At 49.7% G+C, this 17,832-nt stretch overlaps 1 protein-coding gene and 2 long non-coding RNA genes across 4 annotated transcripts; all 3 read left to right on the top strand.

The window, feature by feature from the left end:
- The first annotated feature begins 1,504 nt into the window (after positions 1-1,504).
- LOC311426543 (uncharacterized protein) lies at positions 1,505-3,585 on the top strand. 2 transcript variants are annotated; one of them, XM_084502966.1, is made up of 7 exons: positions 1,505-1,906; positions 2,359-2,419; positions 2,580-2,630; positions 2,761-2,837; positions 3,073-3,113; positions 3,374-3,427; positions 3,528-3,585. In XM_084502966.1, the coding sequence occupies exons 3-7, from the start codon at positions 2,592-2,594 to the stop codon at positions 3,557-3,559; spliced, it is 243 nt and encodes an 80-aa protein (XP_084359092.1). In that variant the 5' UTR covers positions 1,505-1,906; positions 2,359-2,419; positions 2,580-2,591; the 3' UTR covers positions 3,560-3,585. The 2 variants fall into 2 exon arrangements, 1 of the variants encoding a protein (XP_084359092.1); XR_014686809.1 differs by lacking the exons at positions 2,580-2,630; positions 2,761-2,837; positions 3,073-3,113.
- Positions 3,586-11,532: 7,947 nt separating this feature from the next.
- Positions 11,533-12,249, top strand: LOC311426561. Its single transcript, XR_014686869.1, has 3 exons — positions 11,533-11,926; positions 12,046-12,095; positions 12,195-12,249. It is a non-coding gene; the product is annotated as an uncharacterized lncRNA (long non-coding RNA).
- A 3,768-nt stretch (positions 12,250-16,017) lies between these two features.
- On the top strand, positions 16,018-17,062 carry LOC311426559. Its single transcript, XR_014686867.1, has 5 exons — positions 16,018-16,063; positions 16,224-16,274; positions 16,406-16,465; positions 16,719-16,759; positions 17,012-17,062. It is a non-coding gene; the product is annotated as an uncharacterized lncRNA (long non-coding RNA).
- Positions 17,063-17,832: the final 770 nt, after the last annotated feature.

Genomic DNA, 17,832 nt, shown 5'->3' with positions numbered 1-17,832 from the left:
GTAAATGAAAGATTGAGGTAATTCCAGGTGGAAAAAAAAAAAAAAGAGTTACTTGCTTGTTTGTATTTTCCTTTCAATATTCAAAGCTGCAGCAAAAGCATGGGGATTTTTGTTTCTAGAAACACCCCAGTTCTCTTGTCTGCGCTCTGCATGCTGTTGAGCTAAGCCATATAAAGAAGTTAATAAAACCACAGCTGCTGCTCCTCCTCTTTCTGCTTTTTTGTGCTTTCCCCCTGCACTTTCCCAGGTGATTGGCTTCAGGTTCCAGGTGGGACCTAATGGTAACTGAGTTGCAGGTATGCCATGAGAGAGCTCCTTCTGCCTGGGCTGCACTTTGGGGTAAGTGCTTTGGTTTTCCTTCAGTTGTTTGGAGGGTTCTTTAGGTGGGTCAGTCTATGGACTGATGCGTTTTCAAGTAGAAACCAGTACTCCTATCTTTTTGAGGTGGCAACTGGCAGGATCTGTCATTGTAAAGCAATCTAGTAGTAGGTGCCTGTATTGCATGCAGCTCTTCCTCAGGTGAGTAGTAGTTATAGCAGTGTTACGGATAGTATGGTGATGTTACTTTGTGTGTTTGCTTTGTGTTTCTGGGTCCCTTATGATTTTTGCAGAATTACGGGGTTTTCTGTGAGTCTTTGCCTTTATGTCAAATCATATCAAAGTCACAACCTTGGTGGCAAAGTGATGGAGCATGGTTTAGGAGAAATGTATCATTGAAGCTCCCTGTGTGAGCGATTATCTGAAAATGGCAGCAGTGGGCATGTAAGGGGTATTCTGTTTCAGGTTTAGGGACAGTTTATTGTATTTCTGGAGCTTTTGCCTGTGGTTTTGCTGTCAGTTGAGTCTTTAGACCTTGCAGCCTTCTAGTCTTGATGTCCTTGAATTGACATATTAGAAGTATGTTTATGAGGTGTTGCTAGGTAGTTGTATTTAGGAAACAGTTGAGCATGGTTCCTTGACCGCATAAGTGCAGTACTGCCAAGAGACTGAGCAGGGTCACCTGCTTCATGTCTAAAGAATAAGTCTGTTGGGGCCCGTTTCGGCGCGGCGCTGCCTGGGCCCATTACTCAGGTGGAGCTACTGAGCAGGTGAGATAAAGGAGTTGGGAACAGAGTGGTATTGCACAACTGTATGTTGCATTAGTTGTAGTGTGCTTTGTGCAGGAGGTGGGTTTTAGGGCTTGCATGGTAATGAATGCTGGTTCTCTGCGTTTACAGATGGGGATGAGCCTGTTTAAAGTAATTCCAGTTCAAAAAGTTTCAGTTATTAGCTTGGTGATATTGTCAATTCAAAATTAAAACCTGCAGAAAAAGCCAAAGGCGATTTTTGCTTCTAAAATCACTGCAAATATTTGGGCTGCTCTCTGCATGCTTTTGAGATAATGTTGTTTTTAAAAAAGAAAGAAAAAGAAAAACAGCCACTTCTCTTGCTCTATTTCTACTTTCTTGTGCTTTGCCCCTCCCATTTCCCAGGTGATTTGGTTTGGGTGCTGGGCGGGGCCAAAAGGTATATGAGCCCCAGGCATGGCATCAGAGTGCTCCTTCTGCCTGGGCTGCTCTTTGGGGTCAGTGCTTTGTGTTTCCTTCAGTCAGTTGCAGGGTTCTCTAGGCAGGCTGGAGTCTATGGATTTCTGGATTTCTAAGTGGTTGGAATTCTAGATCTCTAAGTGCTTGAAATAGAGGGATATTTAGTAGAGGCTGCTGGCTCACTTTTTTTTAGGATGGCCGCATATTCTCCTGTTTTTGACCTATATTTTAAACTCTACATGTTTAAAACCACTTGTTTTAGTCCCCTGGAGAGTTACACCAGCTTGATTACATGCAATATGTGGCTTGGCAGCGTAGATGCAGCATTACCAAGAGACTGAGCAGGGTTGTATCAGAGTCCCCTTTTTCATCTGCAAAGGGTAAGTCTGTGATTACTCCTGCCGGGGTTGCTGTGTGTGCGTGTCTTTTTGGCATTTGTGGAGCTCTGTTCTTTTTGTTTTGTTTGTGTGTGTGTATGTTCTATGTTTCTGGTTTTCTGAGGGGTAAACAGTGTCCTGAACGTGGTAGGCAGGAGGAGGATGGGAGCTGCTCAGGACTGGTAGGTTTGGTTTCTAGGAGTATGCGGCATCCTTCCTGTGTGATGCGACTGATCGTTGGGCGGGAACGTTCCAGCTTGTGTGTCCTAAGCAATGTAGCTTGTGTAGCGTGTATTGTGTGGCCCGGGCAGAGTTTCCTGTGGTGCTGTGAGCGAAGAATCTGAGTTAGAGCTGTTGAGCAGCTGAACTACAGGAGCTGGGAAGAGAGAGGTATTGCAGCAGGTACACTTTGGTTGCGAGGTGCCTCAGAGTGTGTTTTTTTCTTGTCTCTACAGGTGCTTTGTGCAGTCGTGGACAGGAAAGGGAAATCCTCATGTCACGAAGCACTGAGGGAAGGTGAGTGTTGTCAGCCTGGTCATCCCTTATCCGAAGCGAAGGGAAGACGCTCAGGTGTTTCCCTGTGAGGGTCCGAGGTGAGGCTGTGTGGGATAGAGGAGCAGTGTGGCAGGTGGTTGCTTGCAAGCACAGTGGTCATTTTGTCCTTTTGTGTTCCCAGGTGGCGTGGGTGATGCTGGCCGTTCCTTGCAAGCTTGGACCTAATTTGCAGGTACCGAGGCAAGTGGCCTGCTGTTTTGAAAGGATAAAACTAAAGATGGGGTCCCTTTTGTTGTTGAGGGATGGGTGCTACTGCTGTCAGCTGAATGTTTATCTTCTGCCTGTGTTTTGCCTTTGTTCAGGCTGAAACGCAGTGCGCAGTGCAGGACGTCTTGACCCGAGCTGCCTCTGCAGTGACTCTGGTGCGCGATGAGCAGAGGTAACTGTTGTTTTTGGGGCGCAGTTCTCACTGCAGTTATTTTCCTACATCCAATAGAGTAAAATTCCAGTTTGCCTTTTAGAGGTGCTATAAGTGGGTAAAGAGAACAGATGGAAGCATGTGCCACGTGGGATAGGCAAGTGGCTGAGGTACAGGAGGGGATGAGAGTATGTGATTTTTTTCTGGGGATGAAATGGAATCAATTTTGTTGGTGTATAATGTGTTCTGCTCCTAGATTTTTCTTTCAATGTGAAGAAAAGTTTGAGCTAATTCCAGGTAAGAAAGTTCCAGTTACTTGCTGGGTCGTATTGTCCTTTTAATATTCAAAGCTGCAGCAAAAGCATGGGGATTGTTGTTTCTAGAAACACCCCGGTTTTCTTGTCTGCACTCTGCATGCTGTTGAGCTAAAGCAGACTAAAAAATAAATAAATAAAGGAAACACACACACACAAAAAAAAACAACAATAACAAAAAAAAAAAACAATTGGGTGATGTGTTGTGAACGCAACGATCATTTAATCCCTTTGTTTTCCCAGGTGGTGTGGATGATACTGGTTGCACTGTTGGAGCTTGGATTTGGAGAGGAACAGGTGAGCAGAACCGTATGTTGCATCAGCAGTAGTCAGCATTGTGGAGAAGGTGAGCAATGGGGCCAGCGTGCTAGTGAATGCTGTTACTCTGTTTTTGCAGCTGATGATGAGCCTGGCCATTGCCTAAGATGACGATCAGTGCCTGTGCATTTCTTGAGGCGGAGGGAATTTACCATTCAGCAACCTGAGAGCTAAGTTGGGGGGCACCTGATATTTGTATATCTGGGGTGGCTAATGGGCGCTGGGAGCCAGAGGAGCATGGTGCCTGCTGGCTGACTAGACTTGGTGCCACGGTGAGGGTGGTTCAGGCTGGGTCACGTTCAGGCTGCTTGTGGCTGGGTCACCAGGCTAATAGAAGCAGCGGGATTATTTTGTAGCGTGAGTGGGTGAGCCAGGCAGGACAGTTTCCTTCTGTTCGTCTGTCTTGTAGTGCTGCTTCTGCAATGTCTGTTCTGTGCTTCTTAGGTCTTGATATCCTTCTAGTTTTTGACACTGGACTGACCAGACAGGTGACTTGGTAGCGGTGCTGAAGGGCCTCAGTGCTTGTTTTGTCATCATGACTCTGATCCGAGCACTTCTTGTGTTGCAGTCACTGCTTGAAGTGCAGTTCTGTTTCAGGTCTTGTGCATCATATTCGGTTTGAGATGGCGTCTGTTTCCATCCTCACTCTTGCAGAAGTCATCTGGGCCGCATCAGGAGCTCTTGCTTGGGAATTGAATTCCTAAGCGTCATCTTATGGGGTTTTCAGTCCCCATCCTTCTGGTCTGTTGTCTTGAAGGCAGGCTTTTTAGGCCTCCATCATCCCAGTTCTGGCAGTTGCTTCCAGTCGCGTGTCGTGACATTTGAGTCTCTCCTTGGGTCTGGTGCAAAGCACCTGTTCTGACTTGCTGTTGCCATAGGGCTTCCCTCCGGGGGTCACTTTTTCTTGCGCCTTGTGTTGTGTGTTTTATTTGTAGTGTTTGTGGCGTGGCTGTGTGTGTATGTGTTTGGTCTGGAGCTGTCCTGCCTGGCAGTTAGTGATGACAGCTAACGTGGCAGTGCATGGGTGTACTAATACATTGTCTGGACTGTTTTGGCAAAGACATCCGGTCTGCCTCTGGGCACGTACTGAAGGGCAGCAGGCACAGTCATCTCAGTGTTGTTTGTCACATGTTGGGGGGGGGGAGAGTATATCTGCTTGTGAGCAGCTGTTTGCATAGTGCTTGAATGGTGTGCTTGAGGAGGTCTGTCGAATCTTGAAAGCTTACAGATATGGGGTTTTTGAAAGTTTTATTTTTATTTCTCTCCTGTCCCCAGTAGAGTGTAAAACTTTGGAGGAACCTGTCACAGGAAAGAGCTCCTTCCGGAACTGTTCAGCGCTCCGTAGGCAGCTCGGTGACTGGCTTGATCTACTTCTGAGGTGCTGAGGCAAGGGGGCTGCTGTTTAGAAATTATAATATTGTAAATGGGGTTCTTTGTGTTGTTGAGGGATGGGTGCTAATGCTGGCAGCTGAATGATTATCTTGTGACTGTTTTCAGTTCTTAAAGCTGAAACACAGTGTACAACACGGGACTTGACCACAGCTTCTTTTAGCAAGGTGAGCGATGAGCAGATCTAGCAGTTACTTTAGTGGTGCAGTTGTCACTGCAGTTACTTAACTGCACAAAGTACAGTAAAAATCCTGTTTATATTTTAGAGGTGTGTTGTAGCTGGCTTAAGAGAGCAGATGGAAGCATCTTCGTCGAGGGCAGGTGAGGGGGAAGCAGTAAGGGAGCAGATGAGAGTAACTGTCCTAGCTGTGCTGTGTCTTTGGATGCTGCTTCAGCCTATGCTTTTCTTTTTGTTTCACAGGTGTGTCGCACAGGCTGAGTGGGGCCAAGCTGCACTCTGAAGAGCAGCACGAGAAGGGCGGGCTGTTTGTGAGCTGGATTGGAGCAGAACTGCCAAGTAGCACGAGGTGACTGCGAAGGGTCTTGCTTTGCAGGTGCCATGGCAGGCTCTCCACAGAAGCGGTTGAGGATTTGAGAGGAGGTTGCAGATCATCGAGGAGCGACACGTGCAGGGACGGCTTGAAAACGGTATGGCTGCTTTCTCTTCTGTTTATCAGGTGTCCCAGGCGATGTGGGCTGTGATGTTAGCCTTTAGGATCGGAACAAAGCAGGTGCTGATGGCAGTCTTCTTCGGTAGGCAAAGAGTTGCCCGCAGCCCTGTCCTGTGTAGCCTGGGCATGCCTCGCTGAGGATGAAGCTTGCTTTCCAGCAGTTCTGGAAACTGTGTTGAGGCTGAAATGCTGTGTCTGTGTTTGGGTTGGGGTTACACCTTGGTGAGTGTAGGGATGGGTTTTAATTGGGTGCAGCGGAGGGCCTGGCCCCAGTGTCCTGTAGTGTGTTTTAACACATCAGCATAGCCTTTTGGTTCTCAGATAGCCTGCTGAAGTAAGTGATTTCTCCTGCGAGTGGAATGGAATCGAATTCTTCTTTTGGCATGTAATCTATTCTGCTCCTAGATTTTTCTTTGTAAATGAAAGATTGAGGTAATTCCAGGTGGAAAAAAAAAAAAAGAGTTACTTGCTTGTTTGTATTTTCCTTTCAATATTCAAAGCTGTAGCAAAAGCATGGGGATTTTTGTTTCTAGAAACACCCCAGTTCTCTTGTCTGCGCTCTGCATGCTGTTGAGCTAAGCCATATAAAGAAGTTAATAAAACCACAGCTGCTGCTCCTCCTCTTTCTGCTTTTTTGTGCTTTCCCCCTGCACTTTCCCAGGTGATTGGCTTCAGGTTCCAGGTGGGACCTAATGGTAACTGAGTTGCAGGTATGCCATGAGAGAGCTCCTTCTGCCTGGGCTGCACTTTGGGGTAAGTGCTTTGGTTTTCCTTCAGTTGTTTGGAGGGTTCTTTAGGTGGGTCAGTCTATGGACTGATGCGTTTTCAAGTAGAAACCAGTACTCCTATCTTTTTGAGGTGGCAACTGGCAGGATCTGTCATTGTAAAGCAATCTAGTAGTAGGTGCCTGTATTGCATGCAGCTCTTCCTCAGGTGAGTAGTAGTTATAGCAGTGTTACGGATAGCATGGTGATGTTACTTTGTGTGTTTGCTTTGTGTTTCTGGGTCCCTTATGATTTTTGCAGAATTACGGTTTTTTTTGTGAGTCTTTGCCTTTATGTCAAATCTTATCAAAGTCACAACCTTGGTGGCAAAGTGATGGAGCAGGGTTTAGGAGAAATGTATCATGGAGGCTCCTTGTGTGAGCATGTATCTGAAAATGGCAGCAGTGGGCATGTAAGGGGTATTCTGTTTCAGGTTTAGGGACAGTTTGTTACATTTCTGGAGCTTTTGCCTGTGTGTTTGCTGTCTGTCGAGTCGTTAGACCATAAAGCCTTCTAGGCTTTATGTGCATGGAATTCACATATTTGAGGTATGTTTATGAGGGGTTGCCAGGTACGTTGTTTTTGGGAAACCGTGGGGTACGGTTTCTTGACCGCGTAAGTGCAGTACTGCCAAGAGACTGAGCAGGGTCACCTTCTTCATCACTGAAGAATAAGTCTGTTGGGGCCCATTTCGGCGCGGCGCCGCCCGGGCCCATTTCGGCGCGGCGCCGCCCGGGCCCATTTCGGCGCGGCGCCGCCCGGGCCCATTTCGGCGCGGCGCCGCCCGGGCCCATTTCGGCGCGGCGCCGCCCGGGCCCATTTCGGCGCGGCGCCGCCCGGGCCCATTTCGGCGCGGCGCCGCCCGGGCCCATTTCGGCGCGGCGCCGCCCGGGCCCATTTCGGCGCGGCGCCGCCCGGGCCCATTTCGGCGCGGCGCCGCCCGGGCCCATTTCGGCGCGGCGCCGCCCGGGCCCATTTCGGCGCGGCGCCGCCCGGGCCCATTTCGGCGCGGCGCCGCCCGGGCCCATTTCGGCGCGGCGCCGCCCGGGCCCATTTCGGCGCGGCGCCGCCCGGGCCCATTTCGGCGCGGCGCCGCCCGGGCCCATTTCGGCGCGGCGCCGCCCGGGCCCATTTCGGCGCGGCGCCGCCCGGGCCCATTTCGGCGCGGCGCCGCCCGGGCCCATTTCGGCGCGGCGCCGCCCGGGCCCATTTCGGCGCGGCGCCGCCCGGGCCCATTACTCAGGTGGAGCTACTGAGCAGGTGAGGTAAAGGAACCGGGAACAGAGAAGTATTGCACAATGGTATGTTGCATTAGTTGTAGTGTGCGTTGTGCAGGACATGGGTATTAGGGCTTGCATGGTAGTGAATGCTGGTTCTCTGTGTTTACAGATGGGGATGAGCCTGTTTAAAGTAATTCCAGTTCAAAAAGTTTCAGTTATTAGCTTGGTGATATTGTCAATTCAATATTAAAACCTGCAGAAAAAGCCAAAGGCGGTTTTTGCTTCTAGAATCACTGCAAATATTTGGTCTGCTCTCTGCATGCTTTTGAGATAAAGTTTATTTTAAAAAAGAAACAAAAAGAAAAACAGCTACTTCTCTTGCTCTATTTCTACTTTCTTGTGCTTTGCCCCTCCCCTTTCCCAGGTGATTGGGTTTGGGTGCTGGGCGGGGCCAAAAGGTATATGAGCCCCAGGCATGGCATCAGAGTGCTCCTTCTGCCTGGGCTGCTCTTTGGGGGTAAGTGCTTTGTGTTTCCTTCAGTCAGTTGCAGGGTTCTCTAGGCAGTCTGGAGTCTATGGATTTCTGGATTTCTAAGTGGTTGGAATTCTAGATCTCTAAGTGCTTGAATTAGAGGGATATTTAGTAGAGGCTGCTGGCTCACTTTTTTTTAGGATGGCCGCATATTCTCCTGTTTTTGAGATGTATTTTAATCTCTGCATGTTTAAAACCACTTGTTTTAGTCCCCTGGAGAGTTACACCAGCTTGATTACGTGCAATATGTGGCTTGGCAGCGTAGATGCAGCATTACCAAGAGACTGAGCAGGGTTGTATCAGAGTCCCCTTTTTCATCTGCAAAGGGTAAGTCTGTGATTACTGCTGCCGGGGTTGCTGTGTGTGCATGTCTTTTTGGCGTTTGTGGAGTTGTGTTTTTTTTTTGTTGTTTGTGCGTGTGTATGTTCCAAGTTTCTGGTTTTCTGAGGGGTAAACAGTTAGTGTGCTGAACGTGGTAGGCAGGTGGAGGTTGGGAGCTGCTCAGGACTGGTAGGTTTGGTTTCTAGGAGTATGCGGCATCCATCCTGTGCGATGCGACTGATCGTTGGGCGGGAACGTTCCAGCTTGTGTGTCCTAAGCAATGTAGCTTGTGTAGCGTATGTTGTGTGGCCTGGGCAGAATTTGCTGTGGCGCTGTGAGCGAAGAATCTGAGTTAGAGCTGTTGAGCAACTGAAGTAAAGGAACTGGGAAGAGAGAGGTATTGCAGCAGGTACGCTGTGGTTTTGAGGTGCCTCAGAGTGTGCTTTTCTCTCGCCTCTACAGGTGCTTTGTGCAGTTGTGGACAGGGAAGGGAAATCCTCATGTCACGAAGCACTGAGGGAAGGTGAGTGTTGTCAGCCTGGTCATCCCTTATCCGAAGCGAAGGGAAGACGCTCAGGTGTTTCCCTGTGAGGGTCCGAGGTGAGGCTGTGTGGGATAGAGGAGCAGTGTGGCAGGTGGTTGCTTGCAAGCACAGTGGTCATTGTGTCCTTTTGTGTTCCCAGGTGGCGTGGGTGATGCTGGCCGCTCCTTTCAAGCTTGGACCTAATTTGCAGGTACAGAGGCAAGTGGCCTGCTGTTTTGAAAGGATAAAACTAAAGATGGGGTCCCTTTTGTTGTTGAGGGATGGGTGCTACTGCTGTCAGCTGAATGTTTATCTTCTGCCTGTGTTTTTCCTTTTGTTCAGGCTGAAACGCAGTGCGCAGTGCAGGACGTCTTGACCCGAGCTGCCTCTGCAGTGACTCTGGTGCGCGGTGAGCAGAGGTAACTGTTGTTTTTGGGGCGCGGTTGTCACTGCAGTTATTTTCCTACAGCCAATAGAGTAAAATTCCAGTTTGTCTTTTAGAGGTGCTATAAGTGGGTAAAGAGAACAGATGGAAGCGTGTGCCACGTGGGGTAGGCAAGCGGCTGAGGTACAGGAGGGGATGAGAGTATGTGATTTTTTTTCTGGGGATGAAATGGAATTAATTTTGTTGGTGTATAATGTGTTCTGCTCCTAGATTTTTCTTTCAATGTGAAGAAAAGTTTGAGCTAATTCCAGGTAAGAAAGTTCCAGTTACTTGCTGGGTCGTATTGTCCTTTTAATATTCAAAGCTGCAGCAAAAGCATGGGGATTGTTGCTTCTAGAAACACCCCGGTTTTCTTGTTTGCACTCTGCATGCTGTTGAGCTAAAGCAGACAAAAAAAAAAAAAAAAGGAAACACACACACAAAAAACAACAATAACAAAAAAAAACCACCATTGGGTGATGTGTTGTGAACGCAACGATCATTTAATCCCTTTGTTTTCCCAGGTGGTGTGGATGATACTGGTTGCACTGTTGGAGCTTGGATTTGGAGAGGAACAGGTGAGCATAGTTGTATGTTGCATCAGCAGTAGTCAGTGTTGTGGAGAAGGTGGGCATCATGACCGGCATGCTAGTGAATGCTGGTACTCTTTTTTTGCAGCTGATGATGAGCCTGGCAATTGCCTAAGATGACGACCAGTGCCTGTGCATTTCTTGAGGCGGAGGGAATTTACCATTCAGCAACCTGAGAGCTAAGTTGGGGGGCACCTGGTATTTGCATATCTGGGGTGGCTAATGGGCGCTGGGAGCCAGAGGAGCATGGTGCCTGCTGGCTGACTAGACTTGGTGCCACGGTGAGGGTGGTTCAGGCTGGGTCACGTTCAGGCTGCTTGTGGCTGGGTCACCAGGCTAATAGAAGCAGCGGGATTATTTTGTAGCGTGAGTGCGTGCGCCAGGCAGGACAGTTTCCTTCTGTTCGTCTGTCTTGTAGTGTTGCTTCTGCAGCGTCTGTTCTGTGCTTCTCGGGTCTTGATATCCTCCTAGCTTTTGACACTGGACTGACCAGACAGGTGACTTGGTAGCGGTGCTGAAGGGCCTCAGTTCTTGTTTTGTCATCGTGGCTCTGATCCGAGCACTTCTTGTCTTGCAGTCGCTGCTTGAAATGCAGTTCTGTTTCAGGTCTCGTGCATCGTATTCGGTTTGAGATGGCGTCTGTTTCCATCCTCACTCTTGCAGAAGTCATCTGGGCCGCATCAGGAGCTCCTGCTTGGGAATTGATTTCCTAAGCGTCATCTTATGGGGTTTTCAGTCCCCATCCTTCTGGTCTCTTGCCTTGAAGGCAGGCTTTTTAGGCCTCCATCATCCCAGTTCTGGCAGTTGCTTCCAGTCGCGTGTCGTGACATTTGAGTCTCCTCTAGGGTCTGGTGCAAAGCACCTGTTGTGACTTGCTGTTGCCATAGGGCTTCCCTCCGGGGGTCACTTTTTCTTGCGCCTTGTGTTGTGTGTTTTGTTTGTAGTGTTTGTGGCGTGGCTGTGTGTGTATGTGTTTGGTCTGGAGCTGTCCTGCCTGGCAGTTAGTGATGACAGCTAACATGGCAGTGCATGGGTGTGCTAATACATTGTCTGGACTGTTTTGGCAAAGACATCTGGTCTGCCTCTGCGCACGTACTGAAGGGCAGCAGGCACAGTCATCTCTGTGGTGTTTGTCAGATGTGCGTGTGGGGGGGAAGAGTTGAGCTGCTTGTGAGCAGCTGCTCGCATAGTGCTTGAATGGTGTGCTTGAGGAGGTCTGTCGAATCTTGAAAGCTTACAGATATGGGGTTTTGAAAGTTTTATTTTTATTTCTCTCCTGTCCCCAGTACAGTGTAAACCTTTGGAGGAACCTGTCGCAGGAAAGAGCTTCTTCCGGAACTGTTCAGCGCTCCGTAGGCAGCTCGGTGACTGGCTTGGTCTACTTCTGAGGTGTGCTGAGGTATGGGGGCTTCTGTTTTGAAATGATAATATTGTAAACGGGGTCCCTTTTGTGTTGTTGAGGGATGGGTGCTAATGCTGGCAGCTGAACGATTATCTTGTGACCGTTTTCATTTGCTAAAGCTGAAACACAGTGTACAACACAGGACTTGACCGCAGCTTCTTTTAGCAAGGTGAGCGATGAGCAGATCTAGCAGTTACTTTAGTGGTGCAGTTGTCACTGCAGTTACTTAACTGCACAAAGTACTGAAGCTGTCCTGCCTGGCAGTTAGTGATGACAGCTAACGTGGCAGTGCATGGGTGTGCTAATACATTGTCCGGACTGTATTGGCAAAGACATCCGGTCTGCCTCTGGGCGCGTACTGACGGGCAGCTGGCACAGTCATCTCTGGAGGTTGGTAGATGTGGATTTGGCAGAGTTGAGCTGCTTGCGAGCAGCTGCTCCCATAATGCTTGAACAGTGCACTGTTGAATCATGAAAGCTTACAGATACGGGGTTTTGAAACTTTTATTTTTATATCTTTCCTGTCCCCAGTAGAGTGTGTACCTTAGTAGGAACTGCTCACAGGAAAGAGCTCCCTCTGGAACTGTCCAGCACTCGGTAGGCAGCTCGGTGACTGGCTTGATCTACTTCTGAGGTGCTGAGGTAAGGGGGCTGCTGTTTTGAAACAATAATTTGTAAATGGGGTCCCTTCTGTTGTTGAGGGATGGGTGCTAATGCTGGCAGCTGAATGATTATCTTGTGACCGTTTTCATTTGCTAAAGCTGAAACACAGTGTACAACACAGGACTTGACCACAGCTTCTTTTAGCAAGGTGAGCGATGAGCAGATGTAGCAGGTACTTTAGTGATGCAGTTGTCACTGCAGTTACTTAACTGCACAAAGTACAGTAAAAATCCTGTTTATATTTCAGAGGTGTGTTGTAGCTGGCCTAAGAGAGCAGATGGAAGCATCTTCCTCGAGGGCAGGTGAGGGGGCAGAGGTTAGGGAGCAGATGAGAGTAACTGTCCTATCTGTGCTGTGTCTTTGGATGCTGCTTCAGCCTATGCTTTTCTTTTTGTTTCACAGGTGTGTCGCACAGGCTGAGTGGGGCCAAGCTGCACTCTGAAGAGCAGCACGGGAAGGGCGGGCTGTTTGTGAGCTGGATTGGAGCAGAACTGCCAAGTAGCACGAGGTGACTGCGAAGGGTCTTGCTTTGCAGGTGCCATGGCAGGCTCTCCACAGAAGCGGTTGAGGATTTGAGAGGAGGTTGCAGATCATCGAGGAGCGACACGTGCAGGGACGGCTTGAAAACGGTATGGCTGCTTTCTCTTCTGTTTATCAGGTGTCCCAGGCGACGTGGGCTGTGATGTTAGCCTTTAGGATCGGAACAAAGCAGGTGCTGATGGCAGTCTTCTTCGGTAGGCAAAGAGTTGCCCGCAGCCCTGTCCTGTGTAGCCTGGGCATGCCTCGCTGAGGATGAAGCTTGCTTTCCAGCAGTTCTGGAAACTGTGTTGAGGCTGAAATGCTGTGTCTGTGTTTGGGTTGGGGTTGCACCTTGGTGAGTGTAGGGATGGGTTTTAAGTGGGTGCAGCGGAGGGCCTGGCCCCAGTGTCCTGTAGTGTGTTTTAACACATCAGCATAGCCTTTTGGTTCTCAGATAGCCTGCTGAAGTAAGTGATTTCTCCTGCGAGTGGAATGGAATCGAATTCTTCTTTTGGCATGTAATCTATTCTGCTCCTAGATTTTTCTTTGTAAATGAAAGATTGAGGTAATTCCAGGTGGAAAAAAAAAAAAAGAGTTACTTGCTTGTTTGTATTTTCCTTTCAATATTCAAAGCTGCAGCAAAAGCATGGGGATTTTTGTTTCTAGAAACACCCCAGTTCTCTTGTCTGCGCTCTGCATGCTGTTGAGCTAAGCCATATAAAGAAGTTAATAAAACCACAGCTGCTGCTCCTCCTCTTTCTGCTTTTTTGTGCTTTCCCCCTGCACTTTCCCAGGTGATTGGCTTCAGGTTCCAGGTGGGACCTAATGGTAACTGAGTTGCAGGTATGCCATGAGAGAGCTCCTTCTGCCTGGGCTGCACTTTGGGGTAAGTGCTTTGGTTTTCCTTCAGTTGTTTGGAGGGTTCTTTAGGTGGGTCAGTCTATGGACTGATGCGTTTTCAAGTAGAAACCAGTACTCCTATCTTTTTGAGGTGGCAACTGGCAGGATCTGTCATTGTAAAGCAATCTAGTAGTAGGTGCCTGTATTGCATGCAGCTCTTCCTCAGGTGAGTAGTAGTTATAGCAGTGTTACGGATAGCATGGTGATGTTACTTTGTGTGTTTGCTTTGTGTTTCTGGGTCCCTTATGATTTTTGCAGAATTACGGTTTTTTTTGTGAGTCTTTGCCTTTATGTCAAATCTTATCAAAGTCACAACCTTGGTGGCAAAGTGATGGAGCAGGGTTTAGGAGAAATGTATCATGGAGGCTCCTTGTGTGAGCATGTATCTGAAAATGGCAGCAGTGGGCATGTAAGGGGTATTCTGTTTCAGGTTTAGGGACAGTTTGTTACATTTCTGGAGCTTTTGCCTGTGTGTTTGCTGTCTGTCGAGTCGTTAGACCATAAAGCCTTCTAGGCTTTATGTGCATGGAATTCACATATTTGAGGTATGTTTATGAGGGGTTGCCAGGTACGTTGTTTTTGGGAAACCGTGGGGTACGGTTTCTTGACCGCGTAAGTGCAGTACTGCCAAGAGACTGAGCAGGGTCACCTTCTTCATCACTGAAGAATAAGTCTGTTGGGGCCCATTTCGGCGCGGCGCCGCCCGGGCCCATTTCGGCGCGGCGCCGCCCGGGCCCATTTCGGCGCGGCGCCGCCCGGGCCCATTTCGGCGCGGCGCCGCCCGGGCCCATTTCGGCGCGGCGCCGCCCGGGCCCATTTCGGCGCGGCGCCGCCCGGGCCCATTTCGGCGCGGCGCCGCCCGGGCCCATTTCGGCGCGGCGCCGCCCGGGCCCATTTCGGCGCGGCGCCGCCCGGGCCCATTTCGGCGCGGCGCCGCCCGGGCCCATTTCGGCGCGGCGCCGCCCGGGCCCATTTCGGCGCGGCGCCGCCCGGGCCCATTTCGGCGCGGCGCCGCCCGGGCCCATTTCGGCGCGGCGCCGCCCGGGCCCATTTCGGCGCGGCGCCGCCCGGGCCCATTTCGGCGCGGCGCCGCCCGGGCCCATTTCGGCGCGGCGCCGCCCGGGCCCATTTCGGCGCGGCGCCGCCCGGGCCCATTTCGGCGCGGCGCCGCCCGGGCCCATTTCGGCGCGGCGCCGCCCGGGCCCATTTCGGCGCGGCGCCGCCCGGGCCCATTTCGGCGCGGCGCCGCCCGGGCCCATTTCGGCGCGGCGCCGCCCGGGCCCATTTCGGCGCGGCGCCGCCCGGGCCCATTTCGGCGCGGCGCCGCCCGGGCCCATTACTCAGGTGGAGCTACTGAGCAGGTGAGGTAAAGGAACCGGGAACAGAGAAGTATTGCACAATGGTATGTTGCATTAGTTGTAGTGTGCGTTGTGCAGGACATGGGTATTAGGGCTTGCATGGTAGTGAATGCTGGTTCTCTGTGTTTACAGATGGGGATGAGCCTGTTTAAAGTAATTCCAGTTCAAAAAGTTTCAGTTATTAGCTTGGTGATATTGTCAATTCAATATTAAAACCTGCAGAAAAAGCCAAAGGCGGTTTTTGCTTCTAGAATCACTGCAAATATTTGGTCTGCTCTCTGCATGCTTTTGAGATAAAGTTTATTTTAAAAAAGAAACAAAAAGAAAAACAGCTACTTCTCTTGCTCTATTTCTACTTTCTTGTGCTTTGCCCCTCCCCTTTCCCAGGTGATTGGGTTTGGGTGCTGGGCGGGGCCAAAAGGTATATGAGCCCCAGGCATGGCATCAGAGTGCTCCTTCTGCCTGGGCTGCTCTTTGGGGGTAAGTGCTTTGTGTTTCCTTCAGTCAGTTGCAGGGTTCTCTAGGCAGTCTGGAGTCTATGGATTTCTGGATTTCTAAGTGGTTGGAATTCTAGATCTCTAAGTGCTTGAATTAGAGGGATATTTAGTAGAGGCTGCTGGCTCACTTTTTTTTAGGATGGCCGCATATTCTCCTGTTTTTGAGATGTATTTTAATCTCTGCATGTTTAAAACCACTTGTTTTAGTCCCCTGGAGAGTTACACCAGCTTGATTACGTGCAATATGTGGCTTGGCAGCGTAGATGCAGCATTACCAAGAGACTGAGCAGGGTTGTATCAGAGTCCCCTTTTTCATCTGCAAAGGGTAAGTCTGTGATTACTGCTGCCGGGGTTGCTGTGTGTGCATGTCTTTTTGGCGTTTGTGGAGTTGTGTTTTTTTTTTGTTGTTTGTGCGTGTGTATGTTCCAAGTTTCTGGTTTTCTGAGGGGTAAACAGTTAGTGTGCTGAACGTGGTAGGCAGGTGGAGGTTGGGAGCTGCTCAGGACTGGTAGGTTTGGTTTCTAGGAGTATGCGGCATCCATCCTGTGCGATGCGACTGATCGTTGGGCGGGAACGTTCCAGCTTGTGTGTCCTAAGCAATGTAGCTTGTGTAGCGTATGTTGTGTGGCCCGGGCAGAATTTGCTGTGGCGCTGTGAGCGAAGAATCTGAGTTAGAGCTGTTGAGCAACTGAAGTAAAGGAACTGGGAAGAGAGAGGTATTGCAGCAGGTACGCTGTGGTTTTGAGGTGCCTCAGAGTGTGCTTTTCTCTCGCCTCTACAGGTGCTTTGTGCAGTTGTGGACAGGGAAGGGAAATCCTCATGTCACGAAGCACTGAGGGAAGGTGAGTGTTGTCAGCCTGGTCATCCCTTATCCGAAGCGAAGGGAAGACGCTCAGGTGTTTCCCTGTGAGGGTCCGAGGTGAGGCTGTGTGGGATAGAGGAGCAGTGTGGCAGGTGGTTGCTTGCAAGCACAGTGGTCATTGTGTCCTTTTGTGTTCCCAGGTGGCGTGGGTGATGCTGGCCGCTCCTTTCAAGCTTGGACCTAATTTGCAGGTACAGAGGCAAGTGGCCTGCTGTTTTGAAAGGATAAAACTAAAGATGGGGTCCCTTTTGTTGTTGAGGGATGGGTGCTACTGCTGTCAGCTGAATGTTTATCTTCTGCCTGTGTTTTTCCTTTTGTTCAGGCTGAAACGCAGTGCGCAGTGCAGGACGTCTTGACCCGAGCTGCCTCTGCAGTGACTCTGGTGCGCGGTGAGCAGAGGTAACTGTTGTTTTTGGGGCGCGGTTGTCACTGCAGTTATTTTCCTACAGCCAATAGAGTAAAATTCCAGTTTGTCTTTTAGAGGTGCTATAAGTGGGTAAAGAGAACAGATGGAAGCGTGTGCCACGTGGGGTAGGCAAGCGGCTGAGGTACAGGAGGGGATGAGAGTATGTGATTTTTTTTCTGGGGATGAAATGGAATTAATTTTGTTGGTGTATAATGTGTTCTGCTCCTAGATTTTTCTTTCAATGTGAAGAAAAGTTTGAGCTAATTCCAGGTAAGAAAGTTCCAGTTACTTGCTGGGTCGTATTGTCCTTTTAATATTCAAAGCTGCAGCAAAAGCATGGGGATTGTTGCTTCTAGAAACACCCCGGTTTTCTTGTTTGCACTCTGCATGCTGTTGAGCTAAAGCAGACAAAAAAAAAAAAAAAAGGAAACACACACACAAAAAACAACAATAACAAAAAAAAACCACCATTGGGTGATGTGTTGTGAACGCAACGATCATTTAATCCCTTTGTTTTCCCAGGTGGTGTGGATGATACTGGTTGCACTGTTGGAGCTTGGATTTGGAGAGGAACAGGTGAGCATAGTTGTATGTTGCATCAGCAGTAGTCAGTGTTGTGGAGAAGGTGGGCATCATGACCGGCATGCTAGTGAATGCTGGTACTCTTTTTTTGCAGCTGATGATGAGCCTGGCAATTGCCTAAGATGACGACCAGTGCCTGTGCATTTCTTGAGGCGGAGGGAATTTACCATTCAGCAACCTGAGAGCTAAGTTGGGGGGCACCTGGTATTTGCATATCTGGGGTGGCTAATGGGCGCTGGGAGCCAGAGGAGCATGGTGCCTGCTGGCTGACTAGACTTGGTGCCACGGTGAGGGTGGTTCAGGCTGGGTCACGTTCAGGCTGCTTGTGGCTGGGTCACCAGGCTAATAGAAGCAGCGGGATTATTTTGTAGCGTGAGTGCGTGCGCCAGGCAGGACAGTTTCCTTCTGTTCGTCTGTCTTGTAGTGTTGCTTCTGCAGCGTCTGTTCTGTGCTTCTCGGGTCTTGATATCCTCCTAGCTTTTGACACTGGACTGACCAGACAGGTGACTTGGTAGCGGTGCTGAAGGGCCTCAGTTCTTGTTTTGTCATCGTGGCTCTGATCCGAGCACTTCTTGTCTTGCAGTCGCTGCTTGAAATGCAGTTCTGTTTCAGGTCTCGTGCATCGTATTCGGTTTGAGATGGCGTCTGTTTCCATCCTCACTCTTGCAGAAGTCATCTGGGCCGCATCAGGAGCTCCTGCTTGGGAATTGATTTCCTAAGCGTCATCTTATGGGGTTTTCAGTCCCCATCCTTCTGGTCTC

The sequence above is a fragment of the Aythya ferina genome (assembly GCF_964211825.1).
Source record: "Aythya ferina genome assembly, chromosome: W".
Lineage (NCBI taxonomy): Eukaryota > Metazoa > Chordata > Aves > Anseriformes > Anatidae > Aythya > Aythya ferina.
Note: the sequence above shows the minus strand (reverse complement) of the source record. Positions and strands in the feature narration are given on the sequence as shown.

What these genes read in the sequence shown, in the direction of transcription:
- LOC311426543 (XM_084502966.1), top strand. Translation starts at nt 2,592, where the DNA reads ATGCTGGCCGTTCCTTGCAAGCTTGGACCTAATTTGCAG. An exon ending in AGCTTGGACCTAATTTGCAG is followed by an intron (nt 2,631 to 2,760) that starts GTACCGAGGCAA and finishes GCCTTTGTTCAG; the next exon opens with GCTGAAACGCAGTGCGCAGT. An exon ending in AAAGTTTGAGCTAATTCCAG is followed by an intron (nt 3,114 to 3,373) that starts GTAAGAAAGTTC and finishes TTGTTTTCCCAG; the next exon opens with GTGGTGTGGATGATACTGGT.